The sequence below is a fragment of the Phycodurus eques genome, chromosome 2 (assembly GCF_024500275.1).
Source record: "Phycodurus eques isolate BA_2022a chromosome 2, UOR_Pequ_1.1, whole genome shotgun sequence".
In the NCBI taxonomy this organism is placed as follows: domain Eukaryota; kingdom Metazoa; phylum Chordata; class Actinopteri; order Syngnathiformes; family Syngnathidae; genus Phycodurus; species Phycodurus eques.
The window spans coordinates 14,898,744-14,921,337 of NC_084526.1; the positions used below are offsets into that span (position 1 = coordinate 14,898,744).

At 40.5% G+C, this 22,594-nt stretch overlaps 1 protein-coding gene across 1 annotated transcript in view; it reads left to right on the plus strand.

Moving 5' to 3' along the window:
* LOC133397492 (protein unc-13 homolog C) overlaps window positions 1-22,594 on the plus strand; it is a 183,860-nt gene that overhangs the window by 51,183 nt on the left and 110,083 nt on the right. The window contains exons 8-11 of the mRNA XM_061668459.1: window positions 9,131-9,350; window positions 10,583-10,810; window positions 16,142-16,283; window positions 21,798-21,967. Of these exons, the coding sequence (XP_061524443.1) occupies window positions 9,131-9,350; window positions 10,583-10,810; window positions 16,142-16,283; window positions 21,798-21,967 (760 nt within the window). The remainder of the gene's footprint in view (window positions 1-9,130; window positions 9,351-10,582; window positions 10,811-16,141; window positions 16,284-21,797; window positions 21,968-22,594) is intronic.

The window sequence follows — 22,594 nt, forward strand, 5'->3', positions numbered from 1 at the left end:
ATTATTTGTTTTTAATGCTTTTAATTGTGTAAAGCACATTGAGTTATCGTTCAGTCGCACAGAACAAAGTTTTTAAAGTGGAGTGACAGAAACAACAAAAAGGAGAGTGTGAAAAGGAAACAAAATAGTATAGGAAAAGAAGACAACAAAAGACAAGACACTAGCTATAAACAAGATGAGGAAAGTAAATAATTATACACCCACCATAATGACAGATTAGAATTGAGTGTTGTAAGGGGCAGTCATGCTACACCCTGTGAGGAAAGGACAGGACAAGCTAGGACAAGACTGGACAGGACAGGGACAGAAGGGGAAGCATGCAGGACAGAGGTCGTGGACCCGAAATTCACATATTTATCAGTTATTTGTTACAATGAGTGAGTGGCCCCACACCCAGCGAATAAATCCCAGGGGTGTGTGTCTGCGGACATATGCAAGTAAGTGAATTGACACCGTTTCGCATGGACAATAAACATCAGAAGTGTCCTGTAATTGCAGTGCCTCCTATCTTGCTATATGTTAGCATAACAGTTGTTATGCTAACATACCTGTATAGCAAGAGAGCAACCTGAGTAGAAAAAGCACTAAGGCAGAATGATAAGCATTTGACACCAGCTACTATTTAATATGATAATTGTAAACATACTAAGAGCTGGTATTGTATTACAGTATTTAGCAAAGTAGCACTCTGTGTACAAAAAGCACGAAGGCAAACCAAGATTTTACATCTTGCCCTGTAGTTGGGTATCAGTGCGATCTCTAACGGAAAGTTATTGTATGCTCACATGATTAACAGCTCGTATGCTAACATACACTGTAGCAACATAACAACCCTAGTACAAAAAGCACTAGTCTGGTACTATGTAATGACGATTGAAGAAATGGTAACAGTTGCCATGCTATCATACAGTATAGCAAGACAGCAACATCAGTCAACAAAGTGTTATGGCAGATTAAGAATTATTTTACAATGTAATCTGTAGTCACATACTATTCGTACAAATGAGAATTGCTAATAAACTGACATGCTAACAGTTGGCATGCTAACATATAGCATGGGAAACATTTATTTGTTTAAGAAGACAATGCAACTGGTGACTAATTAAGGCACTGCGTCCGTTAGAGTTGAGGCCACTATTTCACAATATATGGTGGCAGCGTGTGAGATTAAGCGTTTTAAAGATGGACAATCCAGATGGTGGGGAATTGTCATGAAATATTCAATGTGTTGATTAGCGAAGCTGGGCTGCTCCCTTTTATAATTTGAGACTGTGCATCCTTGTAAGCAAGGGACCTAAAGGGGCAGCTGTCCAGAGGTCTATTCAGATAGAGGGGCAAACAGAGAGCGGTGTATTTTTGTGGTCAAGTTCCCAGCAAGGCTACAGATTGTGCGGTTGTGGTAAGTAGGCTGAGCAGATGTCAGAGTTTTATCTGCTGCATTAAGTCCAGCAGAGTGCTTCCCTGTGAGGACTGGAAGAGGGGGCTGGAGAGCGGGTGAGGTGGGGGGGGCTCCGTATAAACAATCATATGATGTTCGGGAGTGGAGTCGGAGAAAAGAGGGTGATGAAAGAAGAGTGGAAGGGGAGGAATACAGTGAGTGATTCGTCATTGCTGTCCTGCGGCGTTGATGTGACCGATCAGTCGTCCACGTTGAACAGACTGCCTCTCACCTCCTGAGTAGGGACATCCCTCCATCTTACACATACTGACTGGTGTCTACCATTCTTCTTTGCCTGATATGGTTTCAACTTGGCCGACGTATAAGACATCTGAATTATGTTTCCAGTTGATGTGCTTTTTAGGGCAGAATAGAACATTGTGTGCAGGCCAGCTAATTGCAAGCTTTTCAGTTGTGCTGTCAACATCCATACTAAGACCTTGGGTTGTGTTTATCTGCCAAGAATACAGTATCTGAACAACTAAATCTCCCAACTTGAAGCTGTGTGACGATAAGGATCGATCATCATCTAATTGGTCTAGCATGAATTCCTAAAGAAAAGAAAACTACAAAAACAATACTGGCTTATTTATCAGTCGCTAAATGAAAAGACAATGTTCTATATGTTCCTAATTTGTCTAATTTGACATATACTGTTAGTCTTTTAGTGGACCGGTATCAGGTTCAGAAGGTATGCTAACCTGAAACAAAATTATTGCAGTTTCATGGAATCGCAAAAAAGCAATTACGGCTCTAAAACCTATTGTTTTGAAAAAATTGTGTAACTAAAAACAACTTTTTTTTCTCCATTGAACACAACATATTTCATTTTTAAACAAAATATGGAATATTTTGTACCATTACATTAATAAACAGGTTCAATTTTCAAGGTAAAATACTGTAAATACATAAATAAATTAATATCAACATTCCCATCACTGGTGAGCTATTTTTAGAGCAGAGCTGTGGGCCACTCATAAGGTCCTTGGTGGCAACCTGGTGCCAGTGGGGATCCTTGCTCAACATAAGTGCTACACAATATATATGCAGACCCTTTCCAAAAAAAATGTATATCTTGGAAAAGTTTATTAATTTCCATAATTCCATTCAAAAAGTTAACCTTTCATAGATTATAGATTCAGGGCCCACAATTTAAACAATTTAGAGTATTTATTAGTTTATTTTTACATAATTTGGCTTCGATCTCATAAAACCAACGAAATCAGGAATTCAAAAAATTGTAATACTGTTAAGAAATCAGCCCAAATTTTGCAGGTCATTAATGTTTTAAACTGAGTGTCACACACTAATCATCTACTAAACTCAAAGCACCTGCACAGGTTTCCCCAGGTGTCATTAAATTTCTTCAGTTTGGTTCAATTGTCTCAGTTGGGTTCAATATGGGGAAGACTGGAGACTTGACAACTGGCCAGAAGACCATAATTTATACCCTCCATAGGAAGGGTAAGCCACAAAACGTCATAGCTAAGGAGGCTGGCTGTTCACAGTGCTGTGGCAATGCATATCAATGGAAAGTCTAGTGGAAGGACAAAATGTGGCAGGAGAAGATGCATCATCAAAAGAGATGACCGTGGGCTTCCGCGGATTATCAGAGCGGAATGAGGCGGGAGTCAAAGCTTCAGAAACCACCACAATCAGATACATCCGAGAGATGGGCTAAAACTGTCGGGTTCCTCGGGTCAAGCCACTTCTGAGCCTGAGCCAACGTAGGAAGCGTCTCAACTGGGCCAAGGAGAATAAGGACTAGACAATTGGCCATTGGTGCATGGTCCTCTTTTCCGATGAAAGTAAAGTGTGCCTTTCATTCGGGAATCAAGTTCAAGGTTTGGAGGAAGACGGGTGAAGTACAGAACCTAAGCTGCTTGAGGTCCAGTGTGAAATATCCACATGATTCAGTCATGATTTGGGGTGCAATGTCCAGTGCAGGTTTTCGGTAAACTCTGCTTTCTTAAATCCAAGGTCAACCCAACAGTCTACCAGAATGTTTTAGTGGACTTCATGATTGAAGATGTACATATCGTTTTGAAAGTACCATATTTTGATTGATTTAATATGACCCTAATTTCTTTCTTTCTTTTCTTCAAAAACTAGGAAGTAAATGGTGATTCCTTCACAGTATTCAGATTTGTTGAATTCCTAATTTCGTGGATTGTATGAGCTGGAAAGCCCAAATTATGTAAAAATAAGTAAATAAATACTTGAAATTGTTTAAATTGTGGGCCATGAATCTATAATCTATGGAAGTTTAACTTTTTCAATGTAATTATGGAAATAAATAAACTTTTCCATGATATTTAAATTTTTTCCTTTACCGCGTATCCTCACTAGTGTCGCGGGCTGCTGGAGCCTATCCTAGCTATCTTCAGGCGGGAGGCGGGTTACACCCTGAACCGGTCTCCAGCCAAACGCAGGGAACATAGAAACAAACAACCATTCGCACTCACATTCACACCTACGGGCAACGTAGAGTTTTCAATGAACCTACCACACATGTCTTTGGGATGTGGGAGGAAACCGGAGTGCCGGCGATCAGAAAACTCATAAATCAACCATTGTTATTTTCTTGTCTACACATGGCACATTGTATAGAAACTAGCATCGTAGTCAAGACCAAATAAACCGAGCCCACGTACTCTGAATCGTAGAGACTTTGAAAAGCTTAGACAAAGTCAATACTGAGACCGAGGCAGGTTGTGACCAAGACAAGAACAAAACTTTGACCAGCTGATGCCAGGTTAATCCTGAGAACAAGGCATTTCAAAACCAATGGATGTCAAAACCAAGTCAAGACCAGATCAGGTGAAATCCAAGTAAAAAAATAAACAATGAAATCCCAATGAAAGATTAAGAACAAGGCACGTCAACACCAAGTCAAGACAAAGACTTTGAGAAGTTGAGACCAAGTTTAGACCAAGTCAGAGGCAGTATGAGAAAGAGTCAAGGATAAGACAAAGACAAGTCGAAACGAAGTAAATACCAAAACCGAAATGATGTGAGACGAGTATAACACCATGGCCAAGGCAGGTTGAGGCCAGGAAAAGACCAAGTATTTGAGGACTTTAGACCAAGACCTCGACCAAAGCAATGTGATAACAAGTCAAGAACAAGACCAAGGCAAATCAAAACTAAGTCGACATCAGGTTAAGGATTGCATGATACTGTTTGTAGAAATCAATAAAATATGAACTATAATATTTAAGATTACATTTTTGTTCTTGAAAATAAAACTCTTGTACTTAACGTGTCAGACCAAGACAATAATGAGTTAAATGGAATCGATTCACAGTCCTACCCAAAATTGGTCTTCAGACCAATCTCTAGACCTGCAATACAAGTAGAAACCCATGTGACTTGAATGCACCTTTGGGTTTTGGGAGTGGGTGTTTGGACAGAGTGGCAGACAACATAGACAACAGGTGGTGAAAGGGAAGGGTCAAAGGGGATGCAAGATTTTGACTCTGTGGCTTGCGTTGCTCTCAGATAGAAATGGCGGCTGTCAAACACTTATGTCAGTGTCTTGCACCACACAGTCAGGGTTACCTCACAGGGTGACTCACACCAGTGCTCTTCACACTTCTGCTTGGTGGTGTGAGAGGCAGCATTGGGAGAGAGGCGGGAGGGAATTGATACGAGACACTATGGCAAAAGAAGCCATGTATTATTTGTTCTTCCTATTTTCAATTGGCAATCAAAAATCTAATTTATCAATGTTTTATATATTTTTTTTAATTTATTTTTTAGTCTGACACTAAAAAAAACAATAAATGCCAGATGTTTCACATTTCGATTTTAGGCTCAGATCAAAAATACAAAATGGAAAAATGGGCCACGGGACTGAATTTGATTTTAATATTTGATTGGTCGGGTTTATGTGATCAGGACATTTGGTAACAAGCAATTGTAAAAGATAAGTTATCTTGTCAATCAGTCTGGACCATGACTACAATCCATCAACTGATCCATCAGCCATATTATAATCAGGGCAAGTGTCTTTGAAGCACTATTGTAATCAGGTTGATGCACTACGTTTGACACGTAAAATATGCTTTCCCCGCTGTTTGTCTGTCCAATAGCTTTGTTTTCAACTCATTCAAGTCCACGCGGAAAACCAAATGTGGACTCATCAACGTTGGGGAAAATCAAAACAACACTGTTATTTTTAAATTCTTCTTTCAACCACTTAGGCATTGTTTGCATACGTCTCGGTAGACAGAATGTGGCTAGTAACAAGCTAACGTATCTTTATTAATGTTTGTTACCAAACATAAGGGTCACTTGAACAGAAACAATTGAATATTAAAATCAAACTCAGTCCTGTAGTTTGTTTTTAAGTTTCATATTTTTATCTGAGCAAAAAATTTTATTATGAAAAATCTCTTTTTTGGGGGGGGTTTAGGGGTTAGATTAAAAAACAAAATAAATCACTTTTAATTTTTTTGAGTTTTGATTGATAATCTAAAATGGAAGAAGAAAAAAATGACACTGATTAAAAACCATTGAAACACAAGTGTAAATAATGGCAAGGGTTAGCAACAATTGGGGGAAAAGAAATATCTTGTTAGATCGTAAAACAGAGGCAGTGAATAAATCTTAGACATCTGTTGCATCTCATCGCCCTTAGATTAAAAAGGAAAATCTCTCGCAGGCTCCTTTAGCATTTCATTAAAGGTCCTCTGGGATTCAGCTCTTTGCATGGACGACTCAAAGTCTCTGCGTTTCTTCCTTTCTCGTCATCTGGTCATTTACTCATCTGGTGTTCCGTGTGGGTAGTGCCAAGCTGCTCTAAGGTTCTTTAACGCATTGGGGGGGGGGGGGGGGCTAATACAAGCAGAGATTTATCTATCCTCTACGGATCCTGTCTTTCTGCCGCTCTCACTCCATCTCAATCTGGATCATTCCCATCTTTAAAACCTTCTTTACGGTGCAGATCGATTGTTCCTTCAGAAATTGGCAGGGCCTGCTCATTGTTGATGAAAGCATTCTATTTGAGGAGTTTTCTGCCAAGACGGGGTTGTCAACTCCAGTATTCGGTGCGGCGAGGCTTTAGTCCGCCAACCAGTCGATTGGAAAAAAGCCTTCAGGGCTAAGGATGTTGTTAATCTGACTTTAATGACATGTAAGTGTGATTTACTTTCATATGCCCAGACCTTTCCCATACTGTAGTTATAGAGGGTAATCAGAAAGGGATCAACAAAACTTCGAATGAGTAACGACTCAGATCATGGAGTCTGACCTTTGAAAGATTCTATAGATGCTGTGGCACTAATACTGATAGCTGGAGTTTGGATGCTATGCCATCTTAAACTGCATGAACTTGAACTAGAAGTGCTAACTTTCTGAGAAGTTCATAGTAATGTAATACTACTTCCATAGAAATTGGTCCTATGTTACACTGGGTAGTTTTTTTATGTAAACTTATCAGACAGTAGGGTCACAGAGTATGTTGCAATGTGTCAAAAGCAGTTTTAGTTAAGACTGGGTAAGAATTGTATTAGCAATCATTTAGTTTTGAAGTGTTATTAATCCTTGCATATTTGCATAATCACTAGCGAAATCTCTACATGACCTAACTGGAAGAGCAGCACTAAATTATAATATGAGGTGGACTATTTGATACGAAAAGATAAATTGGGGTTACTTGAAAAGCAACAAAAAAGCATTTAATAAAATAATTGTAAAACAGTCAAATGGGTAGTATCAGGGTCACATTGTAAAGAGAATAGAAAGATAGAAATCTTTACATAACATTGTAAGAGTTAAATTGAAATTGCAAGAACCTGATTCAAAATATTGAGAGAATATATTTGTACTTTGGAGGGGAAAGTCAATTTCACAAATGTTTTTTTTTTCCTTTTTAACATGGTAATGTGCATGGTCAAATGTTTATGAAAAAAAATTATTAAAATGTAATATTGAGAGAAATAACCCATAATATTATATGCATTATTGTTTAAATTTCTCTAACAAATATTTTCTGTCGTAGTACTCCAACTATACAGTGGATACGAAAAGTATTCAGACCAGACCCCTTAAATTTTTCACTCTTTGTTATATTGCAGACATTTGCTAAAATAATTTAAGTTCATTTTTCCTCATTAATGTACACACAGCACCTCATATTGACAGGAAAAAAACGGAATTGTTGAAACTTTTGCAGATTTATTAAAAAAGAAAAACTGAAATATCACACAGTCAGTGTTCAGACCCTTTGCTGTGATACTCATATATTTAACTCAGGTGCTGTCCATTTCTTCTGATCATCCTTGAGATGGTTCTACACCTTCATTGGAGTCCAGCTGTGTTTGATTATACTGATTGGACTTGATTAGGAAAGCCACACACCTGTCTATATAAGACCTCACAGTGCATGTCAGAGCAAATGAGAATCCTGAAGTCAAAGGAACTGCCTGAAGAGCTCAGAGACAGAATTGTGGCAAGGCACAGATCTGGCCAAGGTAATAAAAAACATAATCTGCTGCATTTAAGGTTCCTAAGAGCACAGTGGTCTCCATAATCCTTAAATGGAAGCTGTTTGGGACGACCAGAACCCTTCCTAGAGCTGGCTGTCTGGCCAAACTGAGCAATCGGGGGAGAAGAGTCTTGGTGAGAGAGGTAAAGATCACTGTGGCTGAGCCCCAGAGATGCAGTCGGGTGATGAGAGAAAGTTCTAGAAAGTCAACCATCACTGTAGCCCTCCACCACTCGGGGCTTTATGGCAGAGTGGCCCGACGGAAGCCTCTCCTCAGTGCAGGACACATGAAAGCCAGCATGGCATTTGGTAAAAACACCTGAAGGACTCCAAGATGGTGAGAAATAAGATTCTCTGGTCTGATGAGACCAAGATTTAACTTTTTGGCCTCAATGCTAAGCGGTATGTGTGGAAAAAACCAGGAACTGCTCATCAGCTGTCCCATACAGTCCCAACAGTGAAGCATGTTGGTGGCAGCATCATGCTGTGGGGGTGTTTTTCAGCTGCAGGCACAGGACGACTGGTTGCAATCGAAGGAAAGATGAATGTCGCCAAATACAGGGATATCCTGGATGAAAACCTTCTCCAAAGTGCTCAGGACCTCAGACTGGGCCTAAGGTTGATCTTCCAACAAGATAATGACACTAAGCACACAGCTAAAATAACAAAGGAGAGGCTTCAGAACGCCTACATGACTGTTCTTGAATGGCCCAGCCAGTGCCCTAACTTAAACTCAATTGAGCATCTCTGGAGAGACCTGAAAATGGCTGTCCACCAATGTTCACCATGCAACCTGACAGAACTGGAGAGGATCTGCAAGGAGGAATGGCAGAGGTTCCCCAAATCCAGGTGTGAAAAACTTGTTGAATCATTCCCAACAAGACTCATGGCTGTATTAGCTCGAAAGGGTGCTTCTACTAAATACTGAGCAAAGGGTCTGAATACTTATGGCTGTGAAATATTTCCGTTTTTCCTTTTTAATAAATCTGCAAAGATTTCAACAATTCCATTTTTTTCTGTCAATATGGGGTGTTGTGTATAGATTAATGAGGAAAACAATGAACTTAAATGAATTTAGCAAATGGCTGCAACATAACAAAGAATGAAAACATTAAGGGGTCTGAATACTTTCCGTACCCACTGTAGGATCAATCTATTAATTCCATTGTGTTCCTCACACTTGTTTTATACGTTCTTTCCAGAAACTTCACGTCTTCAAGAAGACCCTCCAGGCCTTAATATACCCAATTTCTTCCACAACGCCACACAACTTCGAGGTGTGGACGGCTACTGCGCCCACTTACTGCCATGAATGCGAGGGGCTCCTGTGGGGAATTGCCCGCCAAGGCATGCGCTGCTCTGAGTGTGGCGTCAAATGCCACGAGAAGTGCCAAGACCTGCTCAACGCAGACTGTTTGCAGAGTAAGTCTGGAAATGAAATTGTACTGACATGCACTTCATTTTAAGATGCAATTAATCAAAAATATGCAGTTTCCAAAAGTACAAAAGCAACAATTATAGTTCACTTGCAATGCTCACTCAGGCAAAAGCACTCATTATCATCACAAATCAGTATTTTAATCAGGGTTGTCCCTTATGAAACAGTGTCAGCTAATAGAAAAAGTGCCAAAGGATGCCTGCGGCCATCAACGCACACTTAAGTGGATTAGCTACAGTGAAACACAATGTTTTGTAACAGCATTATACTAGCATAGCAGTGTTTTTACAATTCAAACTGTGATTCATCCTTATCAACGTGATAAGGTTGAATAGCGGTTTAAAGCAGGATCCCTTTTGCAGATACAAGATGATATGCAGTCCTCATCACTGTGCCACGGACGTCTGTGGGCCATTTGGTACCGGAAAGCATAGAAATACTTGAACAAAAATATATTACTGTTGATCATCAGCGTAAGAAAGAAGTTTTATTTTGAAAATGAGGTGTGCCTGTTCCTCTGTACCAATGTCATACCGCTCGCATCGGTCACGTGATACAGTGTTAAAAAAGCAGGCCCGCAATCTAGCTAAAATGAGTAAAAAACAAATGTATTTATAGAGCTTCTTCTGAAAGGGAGCAATGACAAATGATGAGAAGAAGAACAGCCTACATCTTCGAAAAAAAATCAGTAATTCTAATTAAAATGTGGGTACTGTACATCGTTACAGGTGATTCTCACGCACCTAGCCTGGTGCCTCCTCTGCGTAATATGTGGTGACAGGCTTCCAAATAAGGCAATGAAGCTTTCAAAACTGCTGGGATCAAAATACAAGTCTTCATTAAAATCAAGGCAGAATATTTAGGGTGCAAAAAAACAACAACACTGAATTCTTTCCATTTCCAACATCCTATCTTTGTGCAATAATAGTGACCAACACAAAATTACAGCATAGACTGTAACACTGGGGGTCATTGTCTCCCATTGTGCCAAGATGGGACCTGCTTGTTGAGTAAATACAAGTACACCGCTACCACTAATTACAGCAACTATATTCAGCATAATGGTGAGTTCTAGTTTTAATAATTTGGTTTTATTTGTTTCTATGCCGGCCTCTCCAAATGTGTGGTTCAAAAAAGGTTAGGAACCGCTGCTCTTAATAGGGAAAAAGTTCTGAGTACTATTCCACATAAATGCTATTCCCGCCATCTTTTTTAGGGGCAGTGGAAAAGAGCTCCAAGCATGGGGCGGAGGACAAGACCCAGAACATCATCATGGCCATGAAGGAGCGAATGAAGATCCGGGAGAAGAACAGGCCCGAGGTGTTTGAGGTGATCCAGGAGATGTTCGACATCTCCAAGGAGGACTTTGCCAGCCATCTCAAGACAGCCAAGCAGGCAGTGCTGGACGGCACCTCCAAATGGTCTGCTAAAATCAGCATCACTGGTAAGCCTGGTGCACTACACTTTGGAGTTAAGTTGAAATATAAAGCAGAATAGTTCATTCCTGCCAAATTCCTTTTGGGCATTGTTTACATTGTCTTTGTCAGTTGCTGCTTGCTGTTTCTCGATTAAATACAACATTACGGAGCTGTTTCAACAGCCTTGACGTTCCTTCACCTAAATCATTCTAAGTCTTTCAAGATTCCCATTACAAGACCACACAACAATCTCCAAGAACTTTACTGTACTTGTCGCAAACCTTAAGAACCGGGTTGTTGAATTCTGACACTAAACCAAAACCAGCAATTAACACTTGTAATACAACTGGAAAGGTGGAAGGTGATGGCGCAACACACTATCGTCAACATGCTGAATTTGCAGGATTGGATGTTTTATTGCAGCTTGGAGATTGTAGTTTTGTTTGTCTACAGTGTGTACAGTTGTGGTCAGAATAATTGACTGCAATGTCCATCCATCCATCAATTTTCTCTACCGCTTATCCTCACGAGGGTCGTGGGTGTGCTGGAGCCTATCCCAGATATCTTCGGTCGAGAGGCGGGGTACACCCTGAACCGGTCGCCAGCCAATCGGAGGGCACATATAAACAAACAACCATTCGCACTCACATTCACACTTACGGGCAATTTAGAGTCTTCAATTAACCTACCATGCATGTTTTGGGGATGTGGGAGGAAACCAGAGTGCACGGAGAAAACCCAAGTAGGCACGGGGAGAACATGTAAACTCCACACAGGCGGTGCCGGTATTTGAATCCCGGTCCTCAGAACTGTGAGGTAGATGTGCTAACCAGTCGTCCACCGTGACACTGACTGGAATGTGTTTAAAAAATTTTTTTTTAATAAACCTCAAAACCTTTATAAAACCTTTAATTGAACTGGGAACACTGCATTTTCTATTCTAAATCCATCCATCTGTCCAGCCATTTCTATATCTATACTGCTTGTCCTCAATAAGATTACGGGTGAGCTGGGGAAATAAAAATTTGTTATTCCTTTCAAATAAAGTGAAAAAAAGAACACAAGTTCACAACAGAGTTCTATTCCTACAGTGGCAACATAAGCCAAATTTGAACGTAAGTCAGAACTTGCTGTAGTTTATCACTAACCCATGCTAATGCAGTTGTAAAGTCAAAAATACAGCAAAAATCCGAATGAAAAACTGTTCTATGCCATTAATATAAAACAAATGTAAAAAACAGTAAGTACGGCTGTAACTGAGTGTGCCTTCTGTTACCGCATGATGACGTAATCGTATGCAATTGAGTGAATTGCTCACCATTCCTCAGAATGTTCGATGTCAGTATGGTTATAAAACCAAAAAAAACCTGTAGTAGACCATTTAAAAAAAATGCAGCATTTGCATTTCCCTTACAAACTCAAGAACTCAACTGTAGAAGCGAAACAATGCAGAGGGATTGTGGAATGTAGTCCAATTATTCTGGGTTGGAAAAGCAGTTCACACGTGCATAGAGTTGATCTTACTCTTGCGAAACAGATATGAAGCAGTTCCCAGAAACAGCAGTTATACTGTTCAAAATTTTAAAATGCTTGAAGAGTTTACGCCCCCGTGAATCACTGAACCAATATTTAGTCGTTAAGGACTTCTTCACATTTCTGTTGCTTTGAATTGACAGTAAACTAGTATTGCAGTCCCGCATGTTTCTGCTTATACAGTAAATGTTTCAGTTATTCGGTGAAATTTTTTTACTTCAGTTATTTATATGAAAAAAATATACAAATATAATACGTTTGTTCATGTTTTGATTAGGAATACAATGTACAGTGCATTATTCTCAATGCAGTTATGTGTATGGAAACAAACACCATCGTGAGGATTTTCTCAGTTTTTTTTCCAACAGACTGCTGTCATTCTGAACATGACTGTCAAGCCAGTGAAAACATGAGACGCGGTGGCTCTGCTTCTGGCAAATGTTAAACAAGCCCTCAAATAAAAAGCCTCCCAAGGCACTGATGTGCGAGATTTTTGTGGAGTCGTTGGTTGATCCCACACCTGGATATGCTCACCCAAGTTTGCATGGTAGCTCTGGAAATGAGCCCACCAGTGTGCTCTTTGTAATGCCAATCAAAATGTCAAGCGCCTGAGTGGAATTTGACAAGACAGCTCTTGAGTCCACCTTCATTTTTTTTTTTGGGATACGCATACATTTTGGGATCACTCTCTCTCGATCGATTTCATGGGTTATTTCATGCTTAATACAACCTAACATTTTCTGGTGGTTGTTAAGGGAAATTGATGATCCATCCCTCGTCGTGAACTTTATCGTCTTTGCCAGCCTTTCTAGTAAATGAGAGCGATGAGAATATCGTCTGTTACTAGCTTGTGTCGTAGCACCATTCACAAAAATTCACCATTCACAAAAATATCACATAATATGAAACTATAAACCAAACCACACTTGGACCGGCAATAGAAGGAAGGTCAGCAGGATAGGACTCCAATCCATCTCTATGGTAACTACTGCTTGTCAGGCTCAACTCAGTTACTGCCCATCTTGCATTTTTTGATTTGTCAATACATGAGAGAGCAGCAGAGGCCGAGGCAGTGAGAATAGAGAAAGCCAATATTGGATTGAAAGGGGGGGGGGGGGTAGAGGTAAGAGAGCGAAAAAAGAGAGAGCTAGCTTTTGGAAAAAACAGGGTTACCTCTGTTGATATCCCAAGGGCCTATTGAATGTCCCATTTTAGAATGCAGGCATTGAGTGGTTATTTAGTCATCATTCATTAAATAAACAATAACTGGCATCGACTCCACAGCTCTCAGACAGCAACCAGGAGCTATGCCTTTGTCCTTATTAAATCAACATCAATGTCCAATTCAAACTTTGGATCTCCAGTTGACAATTATGACTTTTCAACAATATGGTAATCTCTGAGTTCTCCTGCACTGTACTATGAAAAGAGTGTAGTTAACAACCAATGAAAAGAGCTTTCACTACACTATACTTGTTATGAGCCCTATCTCCATCGCAGTCAAAGACACACTCTCCGCTTTTGACCACAACACCCCGATTAAAATGTCAGCACCCAAGATGATTAAGATGAAATCCTAATACTGTTATTTTGTTTTAATAACATTTAGGTTACTTTACAGAAGGTTATTTGCTGTATTTGCTGCCGAAGCAAATTCTGGGTGCTGCAGCCTATACTGCTATTCAATGAAAATAATTTTCTTATCAGATTAAAAAAATAATAATAATTTCTGATCAGAGACTGATCGATCCATGCAGATAAGAGCTAGGTGGCTAAATCATTGACTATTAATGACCCTTATTTCAATGTAAAAATATCAACAAAGTGCTTTGAGCTTTTAGGATTTGTGTTGTTTCACCTTGCAACACATTACAAGCTAAGCGGCACATACCAGGATGGAAAGTATACAGGTATATCAGTCAACTATATCATCAGACAGCAACTTCCAATGATATATTTAACAAGTGACGATTGTAAAAGCTTCCATCCTTGCTGTATTTCACTGAATGTTTCAAATTGTTGTGACTGCCATCTGTGACTGAAAACAAAGCTTTTCTATATGTTGGGTGTCTCCCATTTTGTAAGAACTTTTTCAAATATTTGGAATGTAATATTATCCCTGTGGTGCCTCAGTAAACATGAAATACGAATTAAAATCTTCCACGCATTCCTGAGTTCGGATGTTTTTCTGCTGAGGGGCCTGAAATCAGGTCATTCAAATTTATCTACGTCACTCGCAAAGCTCTCCGCCTACCTTTCCGCACCGGAGCCAGCCCTGTCAACATAAAAAACACATGTGTTCTCACAAATGAGTCTTCTACACGGAGGCATCCAATCAGAGGAAAGGGGCCGGTCTTAGCCAAATATCGACAAAGCCGATAAGAAACGGAGTCAAACAGAAATAGCTGTCAGAGACACTTGAATGACAAAAGCAAGGTATTTTCTAAAAATGAAATTGACACTTTTATACTAAGTCCATGTTAGAGAGTCACTCTATGGAGGTCTAAATAGCCAGAATATGGGACCTTTAAGACATGCACACTTGCTTTCTCCTAATGGCCTCCTCAACCACAGAAAGCATTGTGATTTTGTGTACTTTGTGTAAACAGGTCACGGTTGTACAACCCTCGAGAGTCACACCTTCAACTCCTGTCTGCATTGAGCTGGGGATATATATGTAGCCTGAATTATTGAACTACTCTCTTGCATATTTAATGACCCAGTGTCCCCATCACCCCTTCGTGGTGCGGTGAAACGGTCTTCAGTATAAAGATTCTGAATCACCAGTCCCCATCTTGGACAGGAGATTAATTATGGATTAATTTAACAGTATGTGCAAAATGAAAGGAAAATCCATCCTGTCAGTGAGGTCAAGGCTGATTTTTTTTCAGCGTCTGGCTACCCAGCATGCAGTTGAACAAAAGAACTGAATTGGTAAAAATACTCCTGACGAATGTTCTCAAAACTCCAGTAATGCCATATATGATTTCTCTCAGGTTAAGTTTGAGTTTCAGTCCATGTGTGGTTGCTTTAAGGGCCACATAGTATGGAAAAGGGACGTATTTGCTTGCCCAACCATCAATGTCCAATGTCAATCGTTTTGACATTTTTTAGAATTGTGATGCCACAATTGTGTTCACCAAAATTCAAAGATTAGCTTGATTAACTGACTCGATGTTGGGCTCTTGGTAAAGGGGGAGGGTGGCTCATTTGCGAGAGGACGGACCCCTCGAAAGGGGTTCAGTTCGGCAGGGATTTAAAAAAAAAAATGAAGAAACTGAAAAGTATGCTGTAATTCTTGATCCTTGGGGTATTTTGACAAAAGCATTTTTTTTATGAAAGAAAGTGTACAATGTCTTTTTTAAAGTAGAAGTCAAGAAAACTGACATGTTTTGGGGATCTCCATGGAAACCTTTGTGGTCAATACACCTGGATGGCATTAGGTGGCAATTTTTTAAAATGCAAATACAAGGTCCAAAGCTAAAACCTAGCTTAAAAATCATGTCTTGAAATACCCTCAACACTGTTTTATCAAGTCTGTGCAAGCACTACACACACCTCTGATACTTACTGTAGGCTTATCGCCAATCCTTGCGCTGACACAATACGAGAGGCGGTGGTTAATCAAAAATTGATAGCCAACTTAAAGTAGAGGGAATTTGGGATCCCATGTCAACAACATCAAGACTATTCGGATTACAAGCCATTGTACTATTCGAATGATCTTGTGACATTATTATTTGAGGTTGCATTAATATCAGTTCTTCAGTCATCTATCCTTCAATTTTCACTTTCTGAGCATCTTTCACTACTTCCTACTCCAGTCATGAGTGCTCAAGGGCTCCAGGCCAAGGATAAAACGGGCTCCAGCGACCCGTACGTCACCGTCCAAGTGGGAAAGACCAAACGTCGGACAAAGACCATCTTTGGCAACCTCAATCCGGTGTGGGACGAGAGGTTTTACTTGTAAGTACTCGAAGAATTAATCCTTTCTCTGACCAGATGGTTGCTGATGAGGCTTGTTCTAGGGGGGGGGGGGGTCTCAATCCATTATTTAGCATGTAAAACTGTGTTATTAATAGTTTAGGGGAGTACAATTTGATAGAGCACGCAACACAGCAGCTGCAGCAGAGCATTGCTAAAAACCAGTCTTTGCTGCAGTTTTACAGTAGCATACATCAGGGTATGGACCAGAATCCTTATCCCTGCGGTTTTACCAACCAAATAAATTGTATGTGACATATTATGTCCTCCCTGTAGTCCTACCCATCTGCCTCATTTTCTCCTGCTCTGTAAAGGTGTGTAATAGTACCAGGAATTTCAGGACTGCGTCGCTATCTGCCTCTATTTTTGCTCAGTAATAACAGCAAAAGAAAAAAAAAAAAGGGGGGGGGGCGGACACAGTGACCAACACATGGTGTGCAGGAGGAAGGTAACATACTGAATGTCTAAGTTCTTGTCATTAGCTTTTGTGCAGCATTTGTCTATAGTCCGGTGTAAAAAAGTCATATCATGATGATCAAGATAAACTTGATCTCAGTATTATCAATGTACAGTAGCTAAAATGAATGTCAAAATTAAAAAAACAAAACAAAAAAAACAAAACGGATAGATACACCTAAACCATAGCATAGTTATTCATAATAACCAAATTAATCCAGCAAATCTAACCACTCATCAGTGAATAAAGCAGCACAAATAAACACAACATGGAGCAAAACTTCGTTTATAACTGCAATAACTACAGTAACTGCATAGTCGAGCAGAAAGCAACACACCAACAAATAACTGAATGTCGTTTGAAAGCAAAATTCAAACACGTTATCCTCATTTGTTAGGTGAAAAAAAAGAGGTATCTGTCTAAGTCTGATCTGTTTACACCTGTGGCTGTGTTAGCCTAATGACTTTTGAGCATCTATACTTCATCCTGTTAGCTGCTGATGCTATCGCTAATGTTGCTGCATTAAGTGAGCACGTTACATCAAAGAGGAGCTGTCTCCAGGGCCATTTGCTCACAGAGACATTACATATGGTAGCAACGATAATTGTAATTTCAAGTGGTTTTAGTAACCATCAGAAATGTTATCATGGTTTATCAGTTATCTGTAAACTATTTCATTCCTAATCCAGAGCTATTTTGAATAGAGCATATTTAACGGGACTAAAATTCCACACTATGGCTTTGAGGACACGTTAAGTAAGTGACTACAGTAAGTACATTTTATTTATACAGCACTTCTCATAGAGAGGACTCACAAGGTGCTTTACATGGTTAAAATACTAAATGACACAAACATATGGTTAATAAAGTAAAACAAATTAAAATAATCAAAACAATAATCAATCAGGCGGCACGGTGACCTACTGGTTAGAGCGTCAGCCTCACAGTTCGAAGGACCCGGGTTCGATCCCTGGCCCCGCCTGTGTTGAGTTTGCATGTTCTCCCCGTGCCTGCGTGGGTTTTCTCCGGGCACTCCGGTTTCCTCCCATATCCCAAAAACATGCATGGTAGGTTAATTGACAACTCTAAATTGCCCATAGGTGTGAATGTGAGTGCAGATGGTTGTTTGTTTGTATGTGCCCTGTGATTGGCTGGCAACCAGTTCAGGGTGTACCCCGCCTCCTGCCCGATGACAGCTGGGATAGGCTCCAGCACGCCCGCGACCCTAGTGAGAAGAAGCGGTTCAGAAAATGGATGAATGGAATAATCAATCAACATTTAATAAACAAGTCAGACTGGAATACTTACATTTGTAACTGTTGACTGAATCAACAGCGTGGCCGCTGGTTGCAGGTGAGTAGGGCATCCCATTTAGTACAACGGATCGACCATCATTTCTACATGAGCCTTAATGATAAATTAATAAAATATCTGGCAATCACTATAGTATAGTAGTAATCACCTACAGTATGACAAATGTACTATAGGTATTGTCAAAGTGATTGAATTGTCTGTAGGCTAGTGAATGAGCAATTAGCCCTTGCAATTTTTTGATGACAATCACATTTTTCAACCTATCCTGCTCAATGTCCAGATCAAAAACTAAGTTATGTTTACCGTATTTTCGTGACCATAAGGCGCACCGTATTAAAAGGCGCAGTCTCAGTTACGGGGTCTATTTCTGTATTTAACATATACATAAGGTGCACCGTATTATTGGTGCGCAGGCATGGTAAAGCATATGCTAGCTTAAAACATACGGTAGCATGCATGCATGCTAAAACTATGTTTTTAAAAAGGCCGCGGGAGCAAAACTGAGTTCGGTTGTACTTTATTGAAGTATTTAACAAGGTACTCACATTATTTTTTGATCAACCCTCATCCACAAATCCATCAAAGTCCTCATCTTCTGTATCCGAAATGAACAGCTGGGCAAGTTCTCCATCAAACACGCCAGGTTCCCTCTCGTCATTGTCGGAGTCAGTCTCGTTGCCGTGCGGCTCCTCAGAAATGATGCCGGCTTTTACGAACGCTCGAACAACAGTGCAAGCAGACACGTTAGCCCAACCATCCACAATCCATTCACATATGGTGGCGTAACTCCCCTGGCGTTGGCTCCCAGTCTTAGTTGCACTTGGTTTTTCACAGCGGCTCTGAGATGGATGCGCATGGAGTTACAAATCAACAGGGACACCTCACTCAGCCACTCTCTCATTTTCTCCTGGTCCATCCAGCCCTTTTGATTGGCCTTAACGATGACTTCAGCTAGAAACCTTTCTTTAGGCAGCGTCTTCCTCTTAAAAATCACCATAGGTGGCAGTTTCTGTCCATTACCATGGCAACCAAGCACAACAGTAAAAGCCGACTTCTAGAGACCCGTTGTGCGTATCGCTACCGTGGTGGATCCCCGAAAATGCCGGTCACTTTCGACATGCCGGGTGTGTCCTTAGTGTCCTCCGATGCACATAAAGGAACTATATACCTACTTGGGGGCGTGTCTTTAGCGTCCTCTGTCACGCGCACCCTTCCCCCTTTACTTCCGCATGCTGTCCTCAGTCACGTCTGCCTTCCTCTCTATAAGCAGCGTGTCGGCAGGAAATGCTCCCAGTCAGTCAAGCAGAGCTCTCATTAAAGTCACGCAACAACATTTACAGATTTTGGAACTCGGTGCACACATTATAAGGTGCCACGTCCATTTTGGGGAAAATTTAAGACTTTTAAGTGCGCCTCATGGTCATGAAACTACGGTACATGAAATAGGAGTTGAAAACTGTCACCAAACATTGCACTGTAGGTTTTGATCAGCCAATAACAAACTCAGTCTGAAAGCACACCGACAAGAAAAGCTCATTAAATACGAGGTCTTAATTAAACCGGGGTATGTATTTTAATCTGCAGGATCTCATGTTTAATGTGCATGTAAATATGCGCCATGGTTGTATGACTCACAGCGTTTGTACACTGGCCGGTTATCCTCAGTTGCTCTATCGAAAGCTCCTGTTCCCAAAAGCCCCACGGCAACTGATATGTTCATAAATCTGCAGCCTCTGAGACGTGCACATTATGCATTGCAGCCATCCACTGTGTTTGCCTGCACCGCATTTCATTTGGATGCTGCAAGAATGCTCGAGAATCACGCAAAGCTAGGCGAGTATCAGGTTATAAATTCACTATTCTTATCCCCGGTGTGTTATGACGCTGCGAAGGGCTCAATCTCAAGCATCTTTGCCCCTCGTCAAAGTCTTTGTCAGCAAAAGTGCCATTCCGTCTGGTATTTTTATCATTGCGTTAATACGAGGTTAATAAATCGAGGTGAGTTGCAGCAGAATGCGATTAGACGGCATTAATCAATGTGAAAAAATCAACATAAAAACAAGCGGGTCTTGCCCCTTGTCAGCAGATTTATAGCGACAAATCTCACATGTTTGATGCCCCATGCTAGACAACAATATCGCTTGCCTGGCGAGCCATTGTCGCCATGCTTCACAGTGATGAGTGCATCTGATTGCAGCTATGAAGCCACTAATGTGAGAGGCTGACAGTGTTTATGAATCACTGGTCGACCTCATCTGTTGTCATCTTTGCCCAACGCTTTTAGTTGCTAGGGTGCTACGCTCACGTGAAAGGTTTGTTTTTTTTGTCATTCCTCTGGAGGTTTCTGTACATTCTTATAGCTCCTACTCTAAAATTATGCTCCCCTATGGCTGGGGTATTTGACAAAATATCTTTGAATGTTATGATGACGTACTAGTTAATAACAAAACTTTTAACTACGCTAATTGCAAATGTCGGTACCTGGACTAAGAAGTTAAATTTGTTCTGTGACCAAGGTCATAACTCAATTTACTAAAATTTACATCAGATCAACATTCCCCACTGAAAAGATTTGAAAAAACATTCATCTGTTCCAGCATCCAAAAAAACAAATTTTTTTTGGTTCATGTTTATAATAGAGAAAAATAGGACTGTGATCGACTGCTTGTACATTTCAATAAATGGCTGACGGTTCATCGGCAACTGTTATGCTCCATTTTTTTTTCACTTCACTCGAGCGGCGACGTATTGGATGCTCTCATGTGATTCGAATTTTGCCTCACAACACGAAGCAGAAAAAAATAAATAAATTGACCAAGCAACGGCTCGTGACTCAAAAAACAATAAGTTACTTGTAAGTCAAGGTACCAATTTCCTTATTAATAGATCAAAATACTTTGTGAATCACATTCTGTGATTAAAAAAACAAAACATCTACAACAAAAGCAATTGCTCCACACCTGTCATAAGGCTCGAGCCGTGGCTCTTTCCTATTACTATGGGGATGTAGATTAATAGAGTGATACATTACTGTGTGCTTAGCAAAGAGCAAAATCCCAGACGAATGCAGCTGAAAGCATCCAGTGCTTCCCAAAGAAAGGGATTAGCGCGGAAATACTGCGACTAGCGTTCCTGTGGATTTTGCACCCAAGACGTCATTAGTACACAAACTAATCTGTTGGTTTCAATCACGGGGGTGGACGGTCTGACCCCATCCGTGGCTATAAATGCTCGATGGTGTGGTTACAGCAAAGCGCCTGTTGGACAGAAGTGACGCTTATTTTACATAATGATGTTTTCACAAATAGATAATCCTCCTTGTGAATGCTACGCAGTCATTCGTGTGTAACACGTAGCTCCGCTCTGATGATGTTAGCATGCGCTCGGAGAGAGTCGTGTAGAGGAAAGGTCATGCAGCGTCTTGGGGATGACGTTCCCTGCCAGGCAGAAAAGACGCTTCGGCACACACACAAACGAGATGAATGCCCATTCAAACACAAATACACACTTTTATCTCATGACAGGCAAGAATTGCTTTTTTTTACTACCCAAAAAAAAAAAGAGGAATGTACGTGTCCATGCTTATCTCCAATTGTGTATTTGACATTAAGTCATTCTGCTCGGCAAGGCGCCCTGGCCCGATGAGCTGTCAGTCGAACGCAACGCAGTAGAACATGACGCAGCTGATTGCTTTGACCAAATGCCTCTCCTTGTGCAATCCCCAGCGAATGTCACAACGCCACGGATCGCATCAAGGTGCGCGTGTGGGACGAGGATGACGACATCAAGTCGCGGGTGAAGCAGCATTTCAAGCGGGAGTCAGACGACTTCCTGGGCCAGACCATCATCGAGGTCCGCACGCTCAGTGGGGAAATGGATGTTTGGTACAATTTAGGTATGTACTTTAACCACAAGTGATATGCAAGACTGGTTGACAACAAAATGCCTTCAAGCGTCTCATGTAACTACTAAACTGTTTCGTTTAGCATGGAAGATAGCCTGATAAACCACTGTACCAAAAGTACCTAAAGCATCAAATGTCACATATGGTGACTCCTCAGGGCCAGCAAGCCCTTAACTGCTGGCCTAAACAGCATCAGAACTGACCTCGATTCACAGCCTAAATTCTAAAATTTGTCCCGTAAAATGTATTTGTATTCATTTATTACCAAATCTATTCTTTCATTTCTCTTGGCTACACTGCCTCCAGTATGTGTATGGAACTGATAGAGTGCTGAGAAAGTCTACTGCCAGTTCTTTTTCTTACCTCCCACAGTCACTTGGCAGTCAGATATCTCCAAAAAAAAAGCATGAGGTATTGGATTAGATATAGGAAAATAATACCTTGAAAATGTTCTAATCCAGTCTTGTCACTTCATGTAGACTAAAATAAAAGCTAGTATCAACATGTCCTCCTTTAAAAACATTTTCCATTACACAAGTAGAGTAAATTAATAAAGAAAAAATTATATATTGATAGACTGTAGGTTACTGTCCCTTTTAATTCCCATCCCTGCTATCG